General features: G+C 39.6%; 2 protein-coding genes across 6 annotated transcripts in view; one reads left to right on the top strand and one right to left on the bottom strand.

Annotated features, from left to right (window-relative positions):
- The first annotated feature begins 1582 nt into the window (after window positions 1-1582).
- c3h7orf57 (chromosome 3 C7orf57 homolog) lies at window positions 1583-8924 on the top strand. 5 transcript variants are annotated; one of them, XM_061237051.1, is made up of 8 exons: window positions 1583-1739; window positions 2126-2201; window positions 2508-2684; window positions 3032-3125; window positions 4385-4529; window positions 5567-5655; window positions 7162-7259; window positions 7969-8924. In XM_061237051.1, exons 2-8 carry the CDS (start codon window positions 2165-2167, stop codon window positions 8022-8024), a joined length of 696 nt encoding a protein of 231 aa, XP_061093035.1. In that variant the 5' UTR covers window positions 1583-1739; window positions 2126-2164; the 3' UTR covers window positions 8025-8924. The 5 variants fall into 5 exon arrangements, with proteins under 5 accessions (XP_061093035.1, XP_061093033.1, XP_061093036.1 ...); XM_061237049.1 differs by having other exon boundaries at window positions 1585-1744; XM_061237052.1 differs by having other exon boundaries at window positions 1586-1728.
- A 1453-nt stretch (window positions 8925-10377) lies between these two features.
- The window catches only part of LOC133124927 (coiled-coil domain-containing protein 148-like), a 57367-nt gene continuing 51904 nt past the window's right edge, over window positions 10378-15840 (bottom strand). The window contains exons 14-16 of the mRNA XM_061236505.1: window positions 13530-13647; window positions 12823-12957; window positions 10378-11515 (exon numbers count right to left, since the gene is read on the bottom strand). Of these exons, the coding sequence (XP_061092489.1) occupies window positions 11369-11515; window positions 12823-12957; window positions 13530-13647 (400 nt within the window). The 3' untranslated portion in view covers window positions 10378-11368. The remainder of the gene's footprint in view (window positions 11516-12822; window positions 12958-13529; window positions 13648-15840) is intronic.

The raw sequence follows: 15840 nt of genomic DNA, 5'->3' as shown, positions 1-15840 counted from the left end.
TTCACCATCACCCGTGTTCTCACCCCCACTGCCGTCAGACTTTGTCTCCCACTTTCCCTACACCGCATCCATCCGGTGTTTCATGTTTCAGCAGTGAAATCAGTAGTCACGTCTCCGCCTCCGTCTCATCGAAGGCGGCTCTGCCTACACCGTCCACCACATCCTGAAGGTTTGTCCCCAAGGCTGGGGACAACAGTTCCTGGTGGAGTGGCAGGGGTACGGGCCGAGGAGAACTCTTGGGTGCTCAAACGCCACATCCTAGACCCCTCCCTTATCCCCCCTTATACTTTTTTTGTGAACACCCGGAAATGGACACTAGGGGTGCCGGGTGTCACCAATGGGGGGGGGGCTCTGTCAGGTTCTGTGTTTTCACTGTTTTGTTTTTTTTGTCTATGTGTGTTGCGTTTCTGTGTCTTAGTACTCTCTGTGCACACCATAGTCACCCTGTCAGTTCGTTCATTCCCTCTTGTTATCTGTCTTACTGTATATAAACCCCTCTGTTTGTTCAGTTAGTGACCAGATTGTTATGTGTCTCGACTGTACTTTCCAGCGTTTATACCTGATTTATTTCTGTTACGACAACTTCCGTATTCTGCTTTACCCATTGTTTTGAACACGTTTAGCCTTTTCGACTTTCGTTTTCAGATTCTGTTTTTGGTTGCTTTGCCCAATTGTTATCGACCCATCGCCTGTGACCACAACCCCGTTTGGGATTATCCTTACTGTTCCTGTTCGCAGATAAAATAAAAAATGGCAGCAAGTACAAAAATCATTCTCTGAATGCGACATATTGAAGTGATTAAAGGAAAAAGAAAACTTCAACATTTTGGGAAATATAATTTTTTTCCAACTTACCCAGACGCAGACAAGATGTTTTTTTGCACAGCGTTTACGCAGCGTGAGTGCTCATGAACTTCCTGAGATTGCTCCTGATTGATTCCTCAAAATTTGCTTTTCTTGCTTTTGCTTTGCTTTTAAAAATTTGCCCACCCCTAATCAGAGCAGCCACAAGGAATAGTTTGTATGGATGGTCTGGAGCATGTGTAAAGGTACAGAATTTTTCATGATAATTTCAAGATAATAAATCTTTATAAAACTTATGCACAATTTACGGTTAAATCCTTCCACTTGATCTGGGAGTTAGAGTCACGTAGGAGTAGGTTTTCGGGAGAGAATACGTGGATGGAAGGCGCTAGATTTTGAATACTGTTTCATGGATTCTTTGGTTTTTACTTAATTTGGATGGTATTTTGTAAAGTGTTAGGATTACGGACCAATATGCAGTGTGACATGGAGGGGGTGAAAAGAAAAGGAAAACTGAAGATCATGATGAGAGGTTTTTTTATAGGAATGAGGCGATTAAAATATTACAGGGACAGTAAAGAAGAAAATGAATCTGCGTTGGGGAGCTACCGGAGAGGTTTTGTTAGTCTAAGTGGATAGGCTACAACAGTAGAAGTCTACGTGATGTGATAACATAAAATATGCACTAGGTGGCGGTAATGCACAAATCCTAATTTTTAAAGCACCGTCAAACAATACTGAAGAAGAATAAGAACCCGTCTACCCTCTCCAGTTCCTATAGACGCTCTATGCTCTGATCCAGAGCCCTTAGTATATGTAACTGGTTCTGCTCTTGATCTAACGGTAGAACGATTTCCATGGTTACGTACCAGCTGACTCTGTATTCCGGAAACCGTCATCGAGCTAAAATATTCTATACCGAAGGTAGCGAACAAGTGAGGTAGCGCGTGCTTTTATTTCAGAAACGATTTTACTATCAAATGGCATAGATAAAGGTGTAATTATTGGACAACGACGACATTTGCAGAAATAAAAGTAACGTTAGAAAAGAAAGCTAACGTCTACAAAAGATTCGAGGCCTAACGTTACTGGCGCTAAAGCTAGCGTTAGCTTGTCTTGTTCGCCGGCATTCTTTTGTCGTTTGATTAAGCTAGTAAACTCGTTCGTCATTTATTTGTATTGTTGCTGTGTTTGGTCGCTAGGTTTCTAGCTAGTCACGTATTGTCTGATTTTGTTATTTGCTCTATTAACGGTGTCTGGTTTTAATAAGTTAACTTACTGTGCTAACACTGATAACACGTTTAAACCTCTTTATTTGCAGGACATAGCTAATCAATAGTTAGCTCGCTAGCAAGTAGACATGAGTGCAGAAACGGACCATCGCCGACGAAAACCTGGCAAGTGATTTGCATGCTTTGTTTAACTCTGGTTTTGTCTAAGTAGAGAGCTAGCGTATTGAACTTAACGCTATCGTTAGATTTCTCAAATGGGAGTGTGTATACGAGGCGGTTGATTTTTCTCTCAACGTTAGCACTAACGTTAACTCTCATAATATTAACCTAGCTAGCTAACGGTTGCTTGAGGTAGTTTGCAAGCTATAGCTGGGACAGACACAGCTTAAGCCTAATCATATACGGGATACCATTTTCAATGGAGATTGCTTGTGGTGACTTGGTAATGCTAATTTACATTTATATTCTCAGGCACAAAACCTATTTATCAACCAGCCAATAATGGTGCGCAGGGCCCAACCTCACAGATTCCAGGACTGTCAAACAGTGCCAACACAGCTCCTGTGGAGAAGACCCGTGGACGTCGCGTCGGTATATTCGAGACCGATTCAGATTATGTCAAACTTGCCAAACAAGGCGGCCAACGGGGTAGGCTATATTTAATGTGTATCATAAAAAAAACAAAAAAAAAAAACAATCTGATAAAACTCGGTGAGTGGAGACTGAAGCATGGTTTTTTTTTTTTTTTTTACACAGAGGGAAAGCTTTCTTGCATGTAAGCATTCTTATGCAGTGTTCTTGGCAATGCTTTAACCATTAATACTGTGTAGCTATATGGCAGTACAATCTGTGCCAAGTGAGAAGTAAGGTAAAGTAAGGGTTAGATAATCTGAGACACTAGACTGAAATGAGTAAGCATGGTATATTTCTTCATGGAGAAAAGGGCATACCAGACTGAAACAAGTATTAGCTGTTTGTCTTCATTTTTTCTACAGGTTTACTGTGGCATGAGGAAACCAATTTGGAGACCAAGCCAAATGCAGACTACAAGCCCCCTGACTGGTTCTCTGCCTCAGACAAGGAACAATAGTAAGAACATTTTTATAGGCAATTAGTGATACTATCTCAGGCTTCGCATTATGTTCTGATTCCGGGGCTTTTCAGTCTCAGCTATATCTTTACTTTTTCGCCACAAAAACAATTGATTTCCACCTTAGGCAAAATAACATTTTCCATCATATTTAAGGGTAAAACCAATAGAAGCTGTGTGGTGGCTTAGCGTGCTAAAGGACTGGATTTTAGTTCACTGCCTTTGCCAGTGCTGATTGCAGCCATTGGGAAGAGCAGAGGGTTTCATTCAGCAGAGTTGTCTCTGAGAGGCATGTCTCATTGATTGGGCATCTGCTGTCAGTCTAGCAGCTGCATATGAACTCCCTGCTCCTAACGCATTGATTTTGCGGTTTAGTTGTACTGCACAGAAAAAAAGAGCACATTGCCACATGCTTTTAGACTGATTCAGCATGGCAGTTTCGCATTAAGCCACATTTTTTATGAAAATAACTATTTTATGCAATGTCTGGAACCGTCATTTCAAGGTACGAGTTTTCGGTGAATACATTAAAAATTTTGGTGGTCTTATCATAAACTGCACCTGGGGAGGCTATCATTTCATAAAAAGAAATGACTTGTTGAGGAAAATGTTTGTTTTAATTTTCTTTTTTAAATAACGTTGGAGACCTGATTTCTTTTTTTTTTGTTGCATTTAATCACCATATTCCAGGTTGGTATGCTGAAACTGCTTGTGATGGTACTATCTTACCCTGATGAAATTATGATGGCTTCAAATAGAGGAATAATACTGTTATTTCATTGACTTGTATCATGGTGCCCAGGTGTCACACATTGTCATTACTGCTTTCCGACATGTTTAAGGCTACATTTCATTTGTATGTAATATTGACTACTTAGTAGCTCGGATTAATTAAATATCTGTTCCAGAACTCCTGCAATATTAAAAGACAACTGGGCTACTGTGTCTCTGCTACTTTGTAAAAGCATGCTAATGCAAGTTTCATGGGGCATACAAATAAAATGCTGTTCAATTATTCAGTTCCAACTTTAGAAACTAAAGTTTCTGAACTGAAATTCTGAACGCATTGTTAGTGTGTGTGCGCGCTGGTATGGGTTTCTTGGATGGTCGAGGACCCATTAAGGTTACATGCTACATGAAATGGTGTATGTGTAAGCGGATTATAACTGGTAAGTTCTAATGCAAAGTGAAGGAAATGCAAAGTCAAGGCACAGCAGGTTTAAGTAGAGGGAAATGTACTGTGATTTTCTTCTTGCAGCCCTTCTAAAAGCCCAGAGCTTATGACACCTGAAGAGGATGTGGACAGTCCGTCTAAGGGGGCCATACCCAATGCTCCCTTTGGGAGCGATAATAAATCCACTTGGGAGCGGGAAGCTGATAGCTTTACTATTAATAAAGATAAGGTAAATCGACAAAGACCATCTCCACACTGTAACACTATAATATCCCATTATATTTTTATCATTCCCACTTTCATAAGTCATTTCATGGGGGGGTATTGTTCTATTAGTTTTTTTCCATTGTTGTTTCATCATTTTATTTTTTTTCTTTGTTTTTTTGCCTTTACAGAATGCATCAATAAGACATTGGGCCATTTTTGTTGACCGTTTTTGCAGTTAGACCTGCCTTGGTTAACTCGACGAAACATTTGTTTTTTTGGGTATGTGTGTGTGTGATTCTGATTTTGTGTATGGTTTGAGGTCTTTTTTGCTTACATGTGGTAGTGTCCCAGTTATTGTTCAGATATAGTTTGCATAGACATTGACTAGAGGGAGCTTTCGGATCACAGCGTTGCTTTGATTACAGGAGTGGTGTCCAATCTTATCCTAAAAGGGCCGGCGTGGGTGCAGGTTTTTGTTTTAACCCAGCAGTAACACACCTGATTATACTAATTAACTAAGTCTTTAATCAAGACCTTGATGAGTAGAATCAGCTGTCTTAGTCCTGTGATAAAACAACACCCTGCACACACACCGGCCCTTTCTGGATAACATTGGACACCACTGGATTACAGGATGTTGCCATGTGCTTTAGCAAGCCTTCAGTGTAGATATTCAGACAAACTTGAAGACTTGCATTTGAGGAAATTCTGTTAGGTTTAAGGGACTCATGGCTTTGATTACAATATATTTTAATCTGTTTTGGTTTATTGACAAGTAAACTGGGGTAGAGGGTAATAATGGGTTTCATTAATGTAATGATTGCAATATTGAAAGCGATAAATGCACTAAACCTAATTGAATGTATTAGTTCAGCTAGCATATATATTCTTCTCACAAGGGAAGGACTTTTCTTGAAACTAGTTTATTCCCCCCCCCCCCCCCCCACTGGCACATTCATACCTTCAAGAGCTAACCTGGGGTTTTAAAAGTGCTCGCAATGAGGGATTTAAGCAAGCAATTATTTCTGTGTAATTAATTGTTGTATTTCTGATACGCAGATCATGACGGCCGACCGTGCTGCTGAACAGATGAAGAAGATGAACCTGACCTCAGGACCTGAGCCTGAGGCAAACAAGTACAAGAGAACGTGAGAGACCGCTTTTCTCTCATTAACAGGCGGAATGGTTACCTTGTCTTATATGGATGTACAGGAAAAGGACCTGCATATATTAAATATAAACCTTTATAATTCTGTTTCTGTCAAAATTGTGGATGAATCTCCCATCACATCAATGATCGCGTTACAGGGAAACTTTTTTGTAAACACCATTAAACAATGCACTATGGCATTGCTGGTTCTCTACAGAAATGTAATCATTAGCTAGTCTTGATTGCTCACGAGCAACCACATGTCACATCTACTGAGCAATAGGGAGGTAATGCGGAAGTCCCGCTGAATGGCATTTCCAGTATACTGCTAAATGCTATGCTAGCGAAATTCATCATAGACAGCAACAACAACTTTACATAAGAAAATGAAGCTTGAAATTGTTCTACAAACACAAAACTACAAGGCACCAGAGCATTCTGAAATTATCGCGATGCAGCCTTTTGTTGCTTTTTAATCATTTTCAGTAGCTTGGGGGTACGCTCTGATTTGTGTACCATATACGACAACAGAGATGATCTGTTCTCTATCCTGGGAAGTCCAGTCTCATGGGACGTAGCAACATATTCACACCTGTGGGTTTTTTAAAATTTCGTAAATTTCTTTATCTTTGGTTGCAGGTTGCCGCCAATGTGCCACCGATTACACAAATGTATCCTATTTGTAAATCAAGTTTATAAGTTAGAATCATGCCGGTTGAGTCGGGCGATAAATGAATACAGTCACTGTTGGTGGCCTTAGCTTCTGAAGCAACTGATTGATGGTGTGCGCTAACTCAGTCGTATCAGTCTGGGGAATATAAATACTAACCTTGTTTGGATTTTTACTGTAGGTGTCTAATAAAGTTTGATGTAGTGCAAACACAATCCAAACACAATCTTGGGGTATATCCTTGGTGGACATACTTGCTCAAAATGAGGATGGCAGCATAGCACAGACACATGGAACACTCATACATGCCCATGGCTACCGTAGTGACAATTTAAGTTCAGTGAAATAGCTCATACAGCTTTGTAATCAACTTGGAAAATAATAGCCCTGTAAAAGATTATTACAAAAATATTGAGAAGAACAAGTCACAATTAAAGTAAATTTGTCTGAGTCAATTCCATCAAAGTGGTTTTTTTTTTGGTTTTTTTGCGTTTCGAGTCTTCTGATGGCATCTACTAAAGAACAGAGTTTTAGAGTGCCCAACATATTTTGTAAATAAAAAGCAAAGACAGTATTCAGCTTCCTGCAGTGTGGGTTGAAAGCAGACCTCTGTCTGAGGAGGAGAAACAATTGCAGTGTCAGGAACATGTGTGTGACCAACTTGGCATTGTCGACCGCTTGTAACTTGGGTTTCCGTGTGACATGGGGTTATCATCTCAGTTAATGTTCAAGATCTGTTCAATGTAGTGTATTTGCTTTGAGTCCAACCCCCCCCCCCCCATATAGTTAACGTTTCTGTGGAAAAAAACATGCAATTTTGTGTGTTTACAACAGATCCTATGACAAGAAAGCAACCCCTGTCAGCATGTCAAAGTTGTTGAGCTTTGGTTATGTGGAGAAGTCCCCCAAAGATGATGATGATGATGAATCAAGTAAGTAAATGATATGCAGTAAATTATTTCCAGCTTCTGTCTGAATGATGTATCAATGCAATGCTTAATGATGGGCAGCCTGTAGCCTAGTGGCTAAGGCATATGGCTAGGACCTGGAAGGTGGGTAGTTCAAGCCCCAGTGTAGCCCTTGAGCAAGGCCCTCAACCCCGCATTGCTCCAGGGGGGATTGTCAACTGTAAGTCAGCTAAATGATGAATTATCATTTATTATTATTTAACTCGGGTCACATTTTTCTTTAAATTCCTTCCAAAAGCAATATGTGTTCAGTGAATTTGATTTCAGTGCAGCCATAATAAAAATGTGTATCTCTTACGATTGAAAGGATCGTGTGCACAGGCTATCCCAGCACCTGATGATGAACTTATAGTTTTCAGTCAAGATATCAATTAGTTGGAAGTCACTGTTTAACGCGGGACTACAACATACATCTACACCTGCTCTGGCCCTTTTGAGTAAGTTTGGACATTCCTGTTTAGTGACCTGTAGCACCAAACCTAGCTGTTAATTGCATATTTCCATGTGCTTTCCTGACTGCTTGTTGAGTGTCCACAGTGATGCTTTGAGTGTAAGGTCAGGTTCAGTACAATGGGCGGCGTAGTTATGACTGACTGGTATGAAGAGTTGAATTGTGTGTGTGTGTGTGTGTGTGTGTGTGTGTGTGTGTGTGTGTGTGTGTGTGTGTACGCAGGTGTAACATCTGAACCAGCAAGCTCCATCGCCCCTGACGAGGAGGACCTGGAGTGAAGCCGAGCCAAGGATGAGCTGCCAATCACTACGTGCGTTCTCTCATGCACCATCGTCACATTCCTCTCTTCAATCTGAATTCCCCATTCAGGATTTTATATTTCAGTTACGTTGGTTATTTATGTAAATTCACTAGTTTTATTAGTGTTTGGTGTATTTTTTACTCATTCTCATTGTCAAGTACGGACACTTGATATTTGTATGAACATTCTCAGATTTAAGGTGTATTTTTAGTGGTAGCTGCTGTTCGTGTGGTACTTATGCTGTTAACTCGCAAAAGAACAATATTTTCTCAAAGTGGTATGAACGACTAACACCAAGGGCTTGTACTTGACTCATTTGCTTATGCACTAAGTCTCCGTAAGTATTATTGCACCTATTGCTTTAAGCTGTGGGAAGGAACCGTTGTTAAGCAGGGCCATTCAGCAGAGCTGGAAATCGTAGCCAGTAGTGTGCTATTGCCTAGAACGTTCTCTTTCACATCCTCCACGAGAACAAAGGGTCTGGCTGTATTAAATTCAAATGCAATGCAGAACTGCATCCGATTTTCAAACTCAAACCAGATTCTCAATTTCAGGCTTCATTCTCTCCACTACTGTATAGTGTACAAGTGCATGATGATCAGTTTAGGATTTTGTGATATTTCAGTAACAACTTTTGCCTGATTGACATTTTCCATTTTCTTATGTGAGACTGTTCATAAATGCTGTTCCATTGTCATTTTGGTATTGTTTGGTATGAAAGTTGGAAGTTTTACGGATGCTTTAGTAAACATCCTTCATTAAAAAAGAGACATGACATTGCATTATGTATGGTCATCTTACATTTTGACCTTAAGTGAAGGTTCCGATTTGTTGTTGATTGAAATATCTCAAACAATAAACTTGCATGGGCATGTGATCAGTTTTTCGTTTTTTGTCCAATTACTATGGATTAATCAAGAAATCATGATGGTATGTCCCTCAAATGTGAACACAGGGACACAGTTTCCGGGACATGGATTAAGCTTAATCCTGGACTAAATTGAGTTTTATATTGAGAATCTGCATTGAAAAGTGAATTTGGTCTAGGACTAGGCTTAAAATGTGTCCACGAAACTAGCCCATAACTAATTTTTGTGTGTAAGCATTTATAAATCAGTATTAGCCTATTTATATATTTTAATAGTTTAAAACTAAAATTCAGTTGTATGTTAAAGCGGTAAGCATAAGCTAAAATAACATTTCAGTGCTGACTTAAAGAAGCATTTTATATTAAAAATGGCAAACCAAGTTGATCGCTTAATGGTTTCGGATTCTTACAGTTATATAAAACCTTTGGTTGAGTCCTGGCTGATTTGGTTAGATTCATGACCTTACTATACATTACTATTCAAAACAAAACATCAACTTTTGGACAGTAATGGTAAATGTCTTTGAGCTGTTTGATCTGCAGGGTTTATGTGGAACCCTGACATCCTGGTGTGTCTGGAAAGGGGAGTATCAGTTTGTGGGATTGGTTTCCAACAGTTTGATTGGTGCCCAACAACAACATGCTGGCACAGATGAACAAATGTTGGTTCGAACTTCCTGTTGTGATCCAGAAATGATCTCCCAATTTCTAGCATTGGTTGATTAATATGTGTATAGATTTTTCTTTCCATAGATCCCCCCCCCCCCCCTAAATTAAATGGTATGGAGATTCTATATTGATATTGTGTTTGATTTTGCACAGTAATTACTTGATACATTTCTCCCCTTTTTATGAGAGAACCTCATGTAAAAGTGCCTGACTTGGGTTTTAAGCAAAGCTCAATGCTGTAAGTATCACACCTAGCAAATGAGCTGACTTGAAAGTTTCCAACAATTAGTTCATCTCACTCATTGTACTTAATTTAAAATGTATTATATATCTTTGCTTTGAACTAAGCTGCCAAAACTCACTTTTTATAAATTCACAAAGAGTTTGACTTGTGTTTAGAGATGCTCTTCCCCATACCACTGTTGTAACACGTGGTTATTTGAGTTACTGTCACCTGTCAGTTTGAACCGGTCTGGCCATTCTCTGACCTCACTCATCACTGGATGCACCATTCTCTGTCAACGCTAGAGCAGAGCCCTCCAAATTCACCCCAATTTCTCCTGGGTAATTAGTGCTACTGATTCCCAGTTAAAGGAAGTTTGGAAAACCAGCAGTTCCTGAGTTTCAGATCCCTGCTTGAGAGAAATCTGAGATACTCAACTACTCCTTCTGGCACCTACAATCAACCAACTATATTAAAGAAATATAGAGACAAGACATTATAGATAGAATATTTTAATAAAATAAGAATAAAGGAAAAAATCACTCAAAATCACTTAAAAGACTACCAAGGTTCTAACAATAAAATTAAAAGACGATACATGCACACGATGAGAATACATTTAAAGTCTTTACAGACCACCAAACCCTCTAAAGGCTTATAGCAAATTATTCAGATCAAGTGCTCACCACTCAGAACACCGCCTAAGTAAAGTGAAATCAATTGTCACCATTCAGAACACTGCCTAAGTTAAATTTACAAACCATCGCTTAGAACACCACCTGAGTTAAAGTAAGGAAGTAAAAGTTACTTGAAATGACTACAAATCGCCAAGGTTCTAACAGCCTAATAAAGTGGTGTATGATGGCATGAAGCTATAGATAGTGAGCTCCATAATTATTGGCATGGTACACTCGGTGTCCAGGTCAGGATTTAAACATGGTAGACTGTGTCCATGTCAGGATTTAAACATGGTAGACTGTCCAGGTCTGGATTTAAACATGGTAGACTCGGTGTCCAGGTCAGGATTTAAACATGGTGGACTCTGTGTCCAGGTCAGGATTTAAACATGTTAGACTCGGTGTCCAGGTCAGGATTTAAGCATGGTAGACCTGGTATCCAGGTCAGGATTTAAACATGGTAGACTCTGTGTCCAGGTCAGGATTTAAACATGGTGGACTCTGAGTCCAGGTCAGGATTTAAACATGGTAGACTCTGTGTCCATATCAGGATTTAAACATGGTAGACTCAGTGTCCAGTTCAGGATTTAAACATGGTAGACTGTGTCCAGGTCAGAATTTATAAATGGTAGTCTTGGTGTCCAGGTCAGGATTTAAACACGGTGGACTCGGTGTCCAGGTCAGGATTTAAACATGGTAGACTTGCTGTCCAGGTCAGGATTTAAACCTGGTGGACTCTGTGTCCATATCAGGATTTAAACATGGTAGACTCGGTGTCCAGGTCAGGATTTAAACATGGTGGACTCTGAGTCCAGGTCAGGATTTAAACATGGTAGACTTGGTGTCCAGGTCAGGATTTAAACATGGTGGACTCTGTGTCCATGTCAGGATTTAAACATGGTAGACTCTGTGTCCCGCCGGGGCAAACGCGGTGGACGGACAGCAGACAAAACCTCCCTGGCATACGGTGAATTGTGAAATCCTGCCTCCCGTAGAGCTTGCTCAATCCGGACTCTGGGATCGGATAAGATCTGGACGATGACAAAGAAATCAGTTTTCCATTTCTCTTGAGTAGATGTTACAATATTTCATTGGCAATTTAAAAAATATCAGAACATTTCAGATGTGAGTCATACATACAAGGCATATATGAAAAAATAGTCAAGCACACCAATTTGAATAAAGAAGAATTTTCGATAATATCCATTTGATATTCCTTTTGTTCTGTGCCATTATATAAGTACAATACTTTAAAAAATGACATTCATTTGATGTGCTTAATCTTTTCTGGCAGATCTTACATTTGTATTAATTATTTTTATGTTGTTGCTGCTAGCTAGTTATTTTTTACATATGGTCAGGGCACAGCTATTTAAAGCCTATTTTTTTGTATTGCTTCAAAAGTTCAAATATTTGATGCAAATTGTATACAGTTGATTAAGATAGAGGGAAGGGAAACTAAATTAATTAGTTTTGTTTTGTGTTTATTTGTGGTTGTATTCTGTAATAGATGCCTTCTATTTCCATAATAGGTTCATGTCCTATTTGGCCAGGGTTAGGATAGCTGTCTGGCTAATATATTTTTCATTTGTTTCTCAGATGGCTAACTAGATAGCTGGTAAACAAGTGCAGACTGCTTTGTCTATGGAGGTAACCAAGTCAGTCAATGATCAAACAATGCTTTCTGTGTGTCATTATAACAGAGCATGAAACTGGAAAAAAAAATATTTCTTGTTCCACAACATTTTTTACTTTTGCCCCAAAGGTTGAGGACTAGGAAAATCATTATGCCATAATTGCAACATGTCATCTGTTTACGCTGTCACCAGTACTACTGTATTTACACAGGTAGCAACCTATCACTGCACTCCCCATAGGGAGAAGGACGTTTGAATAATATACAGATTCGAATTTTCGATCTAATCTCAGTCAGCCTTATGAGGGGGACTCAGCCAAATAAATGGCTCTGCATTCTAAATGTGAACATAATCTTTCGAGCAAATACAAGCTCAGTGATATGCTTCATTCCTATTCCGAATTCAAATGCAGCTTTCATAATGTCACATCAACATACTAGTACATGCAATCTTCAAGGCCATCAGAATTATTTTAAATAAATAAATGATTAAATGTCTAATAGAGCAAACTTCACTGGCCCTTTTGACAAGATAATGAAATAAGTAGTGTGTGAAACATTGAATTATAGTCAAACTAGGTCAAAGGCCGAGAAATATAAAGAAAATGTATAATAAAAAGGAAATCTACAGACAAGGTAGAATCATCAGCAGAAATGACTCACAGACCATGGAAGGGTATGTAATCTTAGGATCTGTTTTACCTGTCTGTCTGTGAAGGAATTTAACTGATACAGGGGCTTATGCAGGACAAACTCTTCTCCTGTTTGGTGCCGCCTCTGCCAGGCCTTGGTGTTTCCCATCATCCTCTCTGGGTTTGCCTCTGCTACAACTGCTACCTGGGAAAGATGAGAAAAAAATTGTCTGCTGAGGACGATTATAGCAGTAACTGTCACACATGCCGTAGCTGTACTGTATCAGCAGGTGGCAGCAATGCTACAAACTATCAGTGCATGTAGACAGAGAGGACAGTTCATTATTTTGTTGAACTTTAATGATTATGATGATAAGGATACTATGGAAGAAGGTTACTACTACTACTAATAATAATAATAATAATGTATAGCAATTGTAATTGTAAATTTTATTATATGATTATGATTTTATTTTAATTATGATTTCATAATTTATATTATACATGACTGTGACACGCAGGGTTGGTGGTTCAGTCCCCGGTGTAGCCACAATAAGATCCGCACAGCCGTTGGGCCCTAGACCAAGGCCCTTAACCCTGCATTGCTCCAGGGGAGGATTGTCTCCTGCTTATTCTAATCAACTGTACGTCACTCTGGATAAGAGCATCTGCCAAATGCCAATAATGTAATGTAATGTATATTATTGAAGTCTAGTTGATGTGATTTTGATGTATGTTCAGTCAGAGTACCTCCGATGAAGTGTTTAAACAGAGTACCTGGTTCCTGAGGGCCTCCAGATGTCCCCATTTCTCCACCTCCTCCTCCAGTCTCAGGAGTGCCTGTGTCTCCCTCTCCCTCTGGCGCTGCAGCAGGAGCCCTTCCCGAAACTGCACCCTGCAGACGGGATGGGGAGAAAAGCCATATGTATTCAGTCTGCAAATCACCCCCGAGAATCACATCAAAAAAAAGTTTTTGCGAAAGGTAACAGATTCTTAGAAGTGGCTTTGAGATGATGTTTCAGAGTTGTCAGGGAAAATCTATATTTAAATGGAGACACTTAACAACAGGGTAAACGTACTGCCCTCCAGGAACTCGTATAATAATGAATTATAACAATAATACACGCTCTTAGAGTCAACATCAAAAACTACTGGAGCATTGATACTCTTGTATTTCTGCACATGCATCTTCATCCACACAAGGAGCATTTTTGTGCCATCAATGACTGCGACTCCAGGGAAGCCGTACATTTGCATAAAAGCAGCTTGCCTTTCTTAGCCATCACTTGGGTTGGTTGGGAAATCAATAAATCCTTCCATTATGTGTGATGCCTTAACCCTTCCCACTTTGCCCCCCCCCCCCCCCCCAAGAGGGCAATTTCCACCTACTTTGTTCTAGTCCTATAAAATACAATATTATACAAAATGCAAAGAAAATGAATCTTCACGTGTGTTTTATGAAAATATATAGGAGTATGTTTCCATAAAGCATGCCCAAAATATCCAAAAAGCTCTCCAAAAAGGATTACTTACCCTCTGAGCGATTTGGTCAAACGAAAATTGGCCAATTGTCCGTGGCTTGCCTGTCAACAGCCAATGAGAATCTCAGGTTTCATATTTGTCTAGCCGATATGATACCATGTTGTAAATAATTGCTTAGCCTAGTTTCGGTGCAGAACAATTGAGGAACAGCTTGTGATGATGATGCAATCCAACCGGGTTTTGGCTCTGCCAAAATCAGCCGAATGGACCCCAATACTCTACTACTGAGTTTTATATGGCACTGGATGTCTATTGCTAGTGATCTATTTATTGAGAGATGATCAGTAGTTGGTAAGACAGCAACCAAGAAAGATATATTGCGAACTACTGAAAGCAAATAATTATCAGTCTGATTGCACAACCACAGGAACTTTATTATAATTTATATTGTAAATGTTATATTGCTGTTTTTCACTTTAACAGAACATTTGTAGCTGCCTCAGATCACAATGAGGAAACAACGGGAAGCTCTTGCCCCACCCTCAGCTTAGTACACTTGAGCTACCCGTCAACCAAATCGCTCATAGGTTATGCTTCCTAACCAACCTGCATCACATTTAAAATGTATTTCAAAATTAGGTTAACCAGAGCCCCATTAGGCCCCTTAGATAGTACAATTACAGGTCTATCTATAGCGAGTCCAAATCCTGTTATTGTCTGTTACCACCTCATACAACGTGGACATAGGGTTGGATTTTAGAAGGCAAACAAGCATTTAACAGGGAAAACTATATAAAAGAACAATAGGGGAATATACACAGACCGAAACACTATGTCTGTTGTACCACAAAACTTAAACCCAAACTTATAGCCCATCTCTGTCGTGAAACCAGTGTATTATGCACAGATTTATGTGGGACAAAGATTTGCCTGCAAAGTACATTACATTACATTACATTATTGGCATTTGGCAGACGCTCTTATCCAGAGCGACATACAGTTGATTAGACTAAGCAGGAGACAATCCTCTCCTGGAGCAATGCAGGGTTAAGGGCCTTGCTCAAGGGCCCAACGGCTGTGCAGATCTTATTGTGGCTACACCGGGATTAGAACCACCGACCTTGCGTGTCCCTTAACCACTGCGCTACAGGCCGCAGTGAAAGTAAACACTCATAGGATGGTTACGCACATCTGTATATTCATTCTGCTATGCGAACGCAGCGATATTCCTAAACTGCCTGTCACCTGAATATGACACATTATACCTTGTTGGAAAGGGTAGGAAAGCCTGCACAAAACAGCTAATGTTTTACATAAGTTTGGTACTGAAATTACATAACAATGCATTTACAATGAGAAGCAGTTTGAGAAGACAATCGCTTAGGTATAGTCCCGGCAAATATATAAATTTAGTCCCGTTTTCTGATTAAGAGGCTCATAAGCATCTAAACTACTTTTCTCGCTAGGTGAGTGTCTTTTTAACAATCGGGCTTCGCCGTTTTGTGGATTTATTACATCACAGTTTTTTGTATTCTATAAATATGAAACAACAATCATTTGGGACATTGATGACTCAACCACAAGGGGGCAAAGTTGATAGGGTTAA

This window comes from Conger conger, chromosome 3 (genome assembly GCF_963514075.1).
Source record: "Conger conger chromosome 3, fConCon1.1, whole genome shotgun sequence".
Classification (NCBI taxonomy): Eukaryota; Metazoa; Chordata; class Actinopteri; order Anguilliformes; family Congridae; genus Conger; species Conger conger.
This window is presented reverse-complemented; position numbering and strand designations above follow the sequence as displayed.

Excerpts from the sequence above, each read along its gene's own strand:
- c3h7orf57 (XM_061237051.1), top strand. The coding sequence starts at position 2,165 with ATGAGTGCAGAAACGGACCATCGCCGACGAAAACCTG. Across the intron at positions 2,202-2,507 it reads CCATCGCCGACGAAAACCTG|GCACAAAACCTATTTATCAA; the intron begins GCAAGTGATTTG and ends TTATATTCTCAG. Across the intron at positions 4,530-5,566 it reads TTACTATTAATAAAGATAAG|ATCATGACGGCCGACCGTGC; the intron begins GTAAATCGACAA and ends TCTGATACGCAG.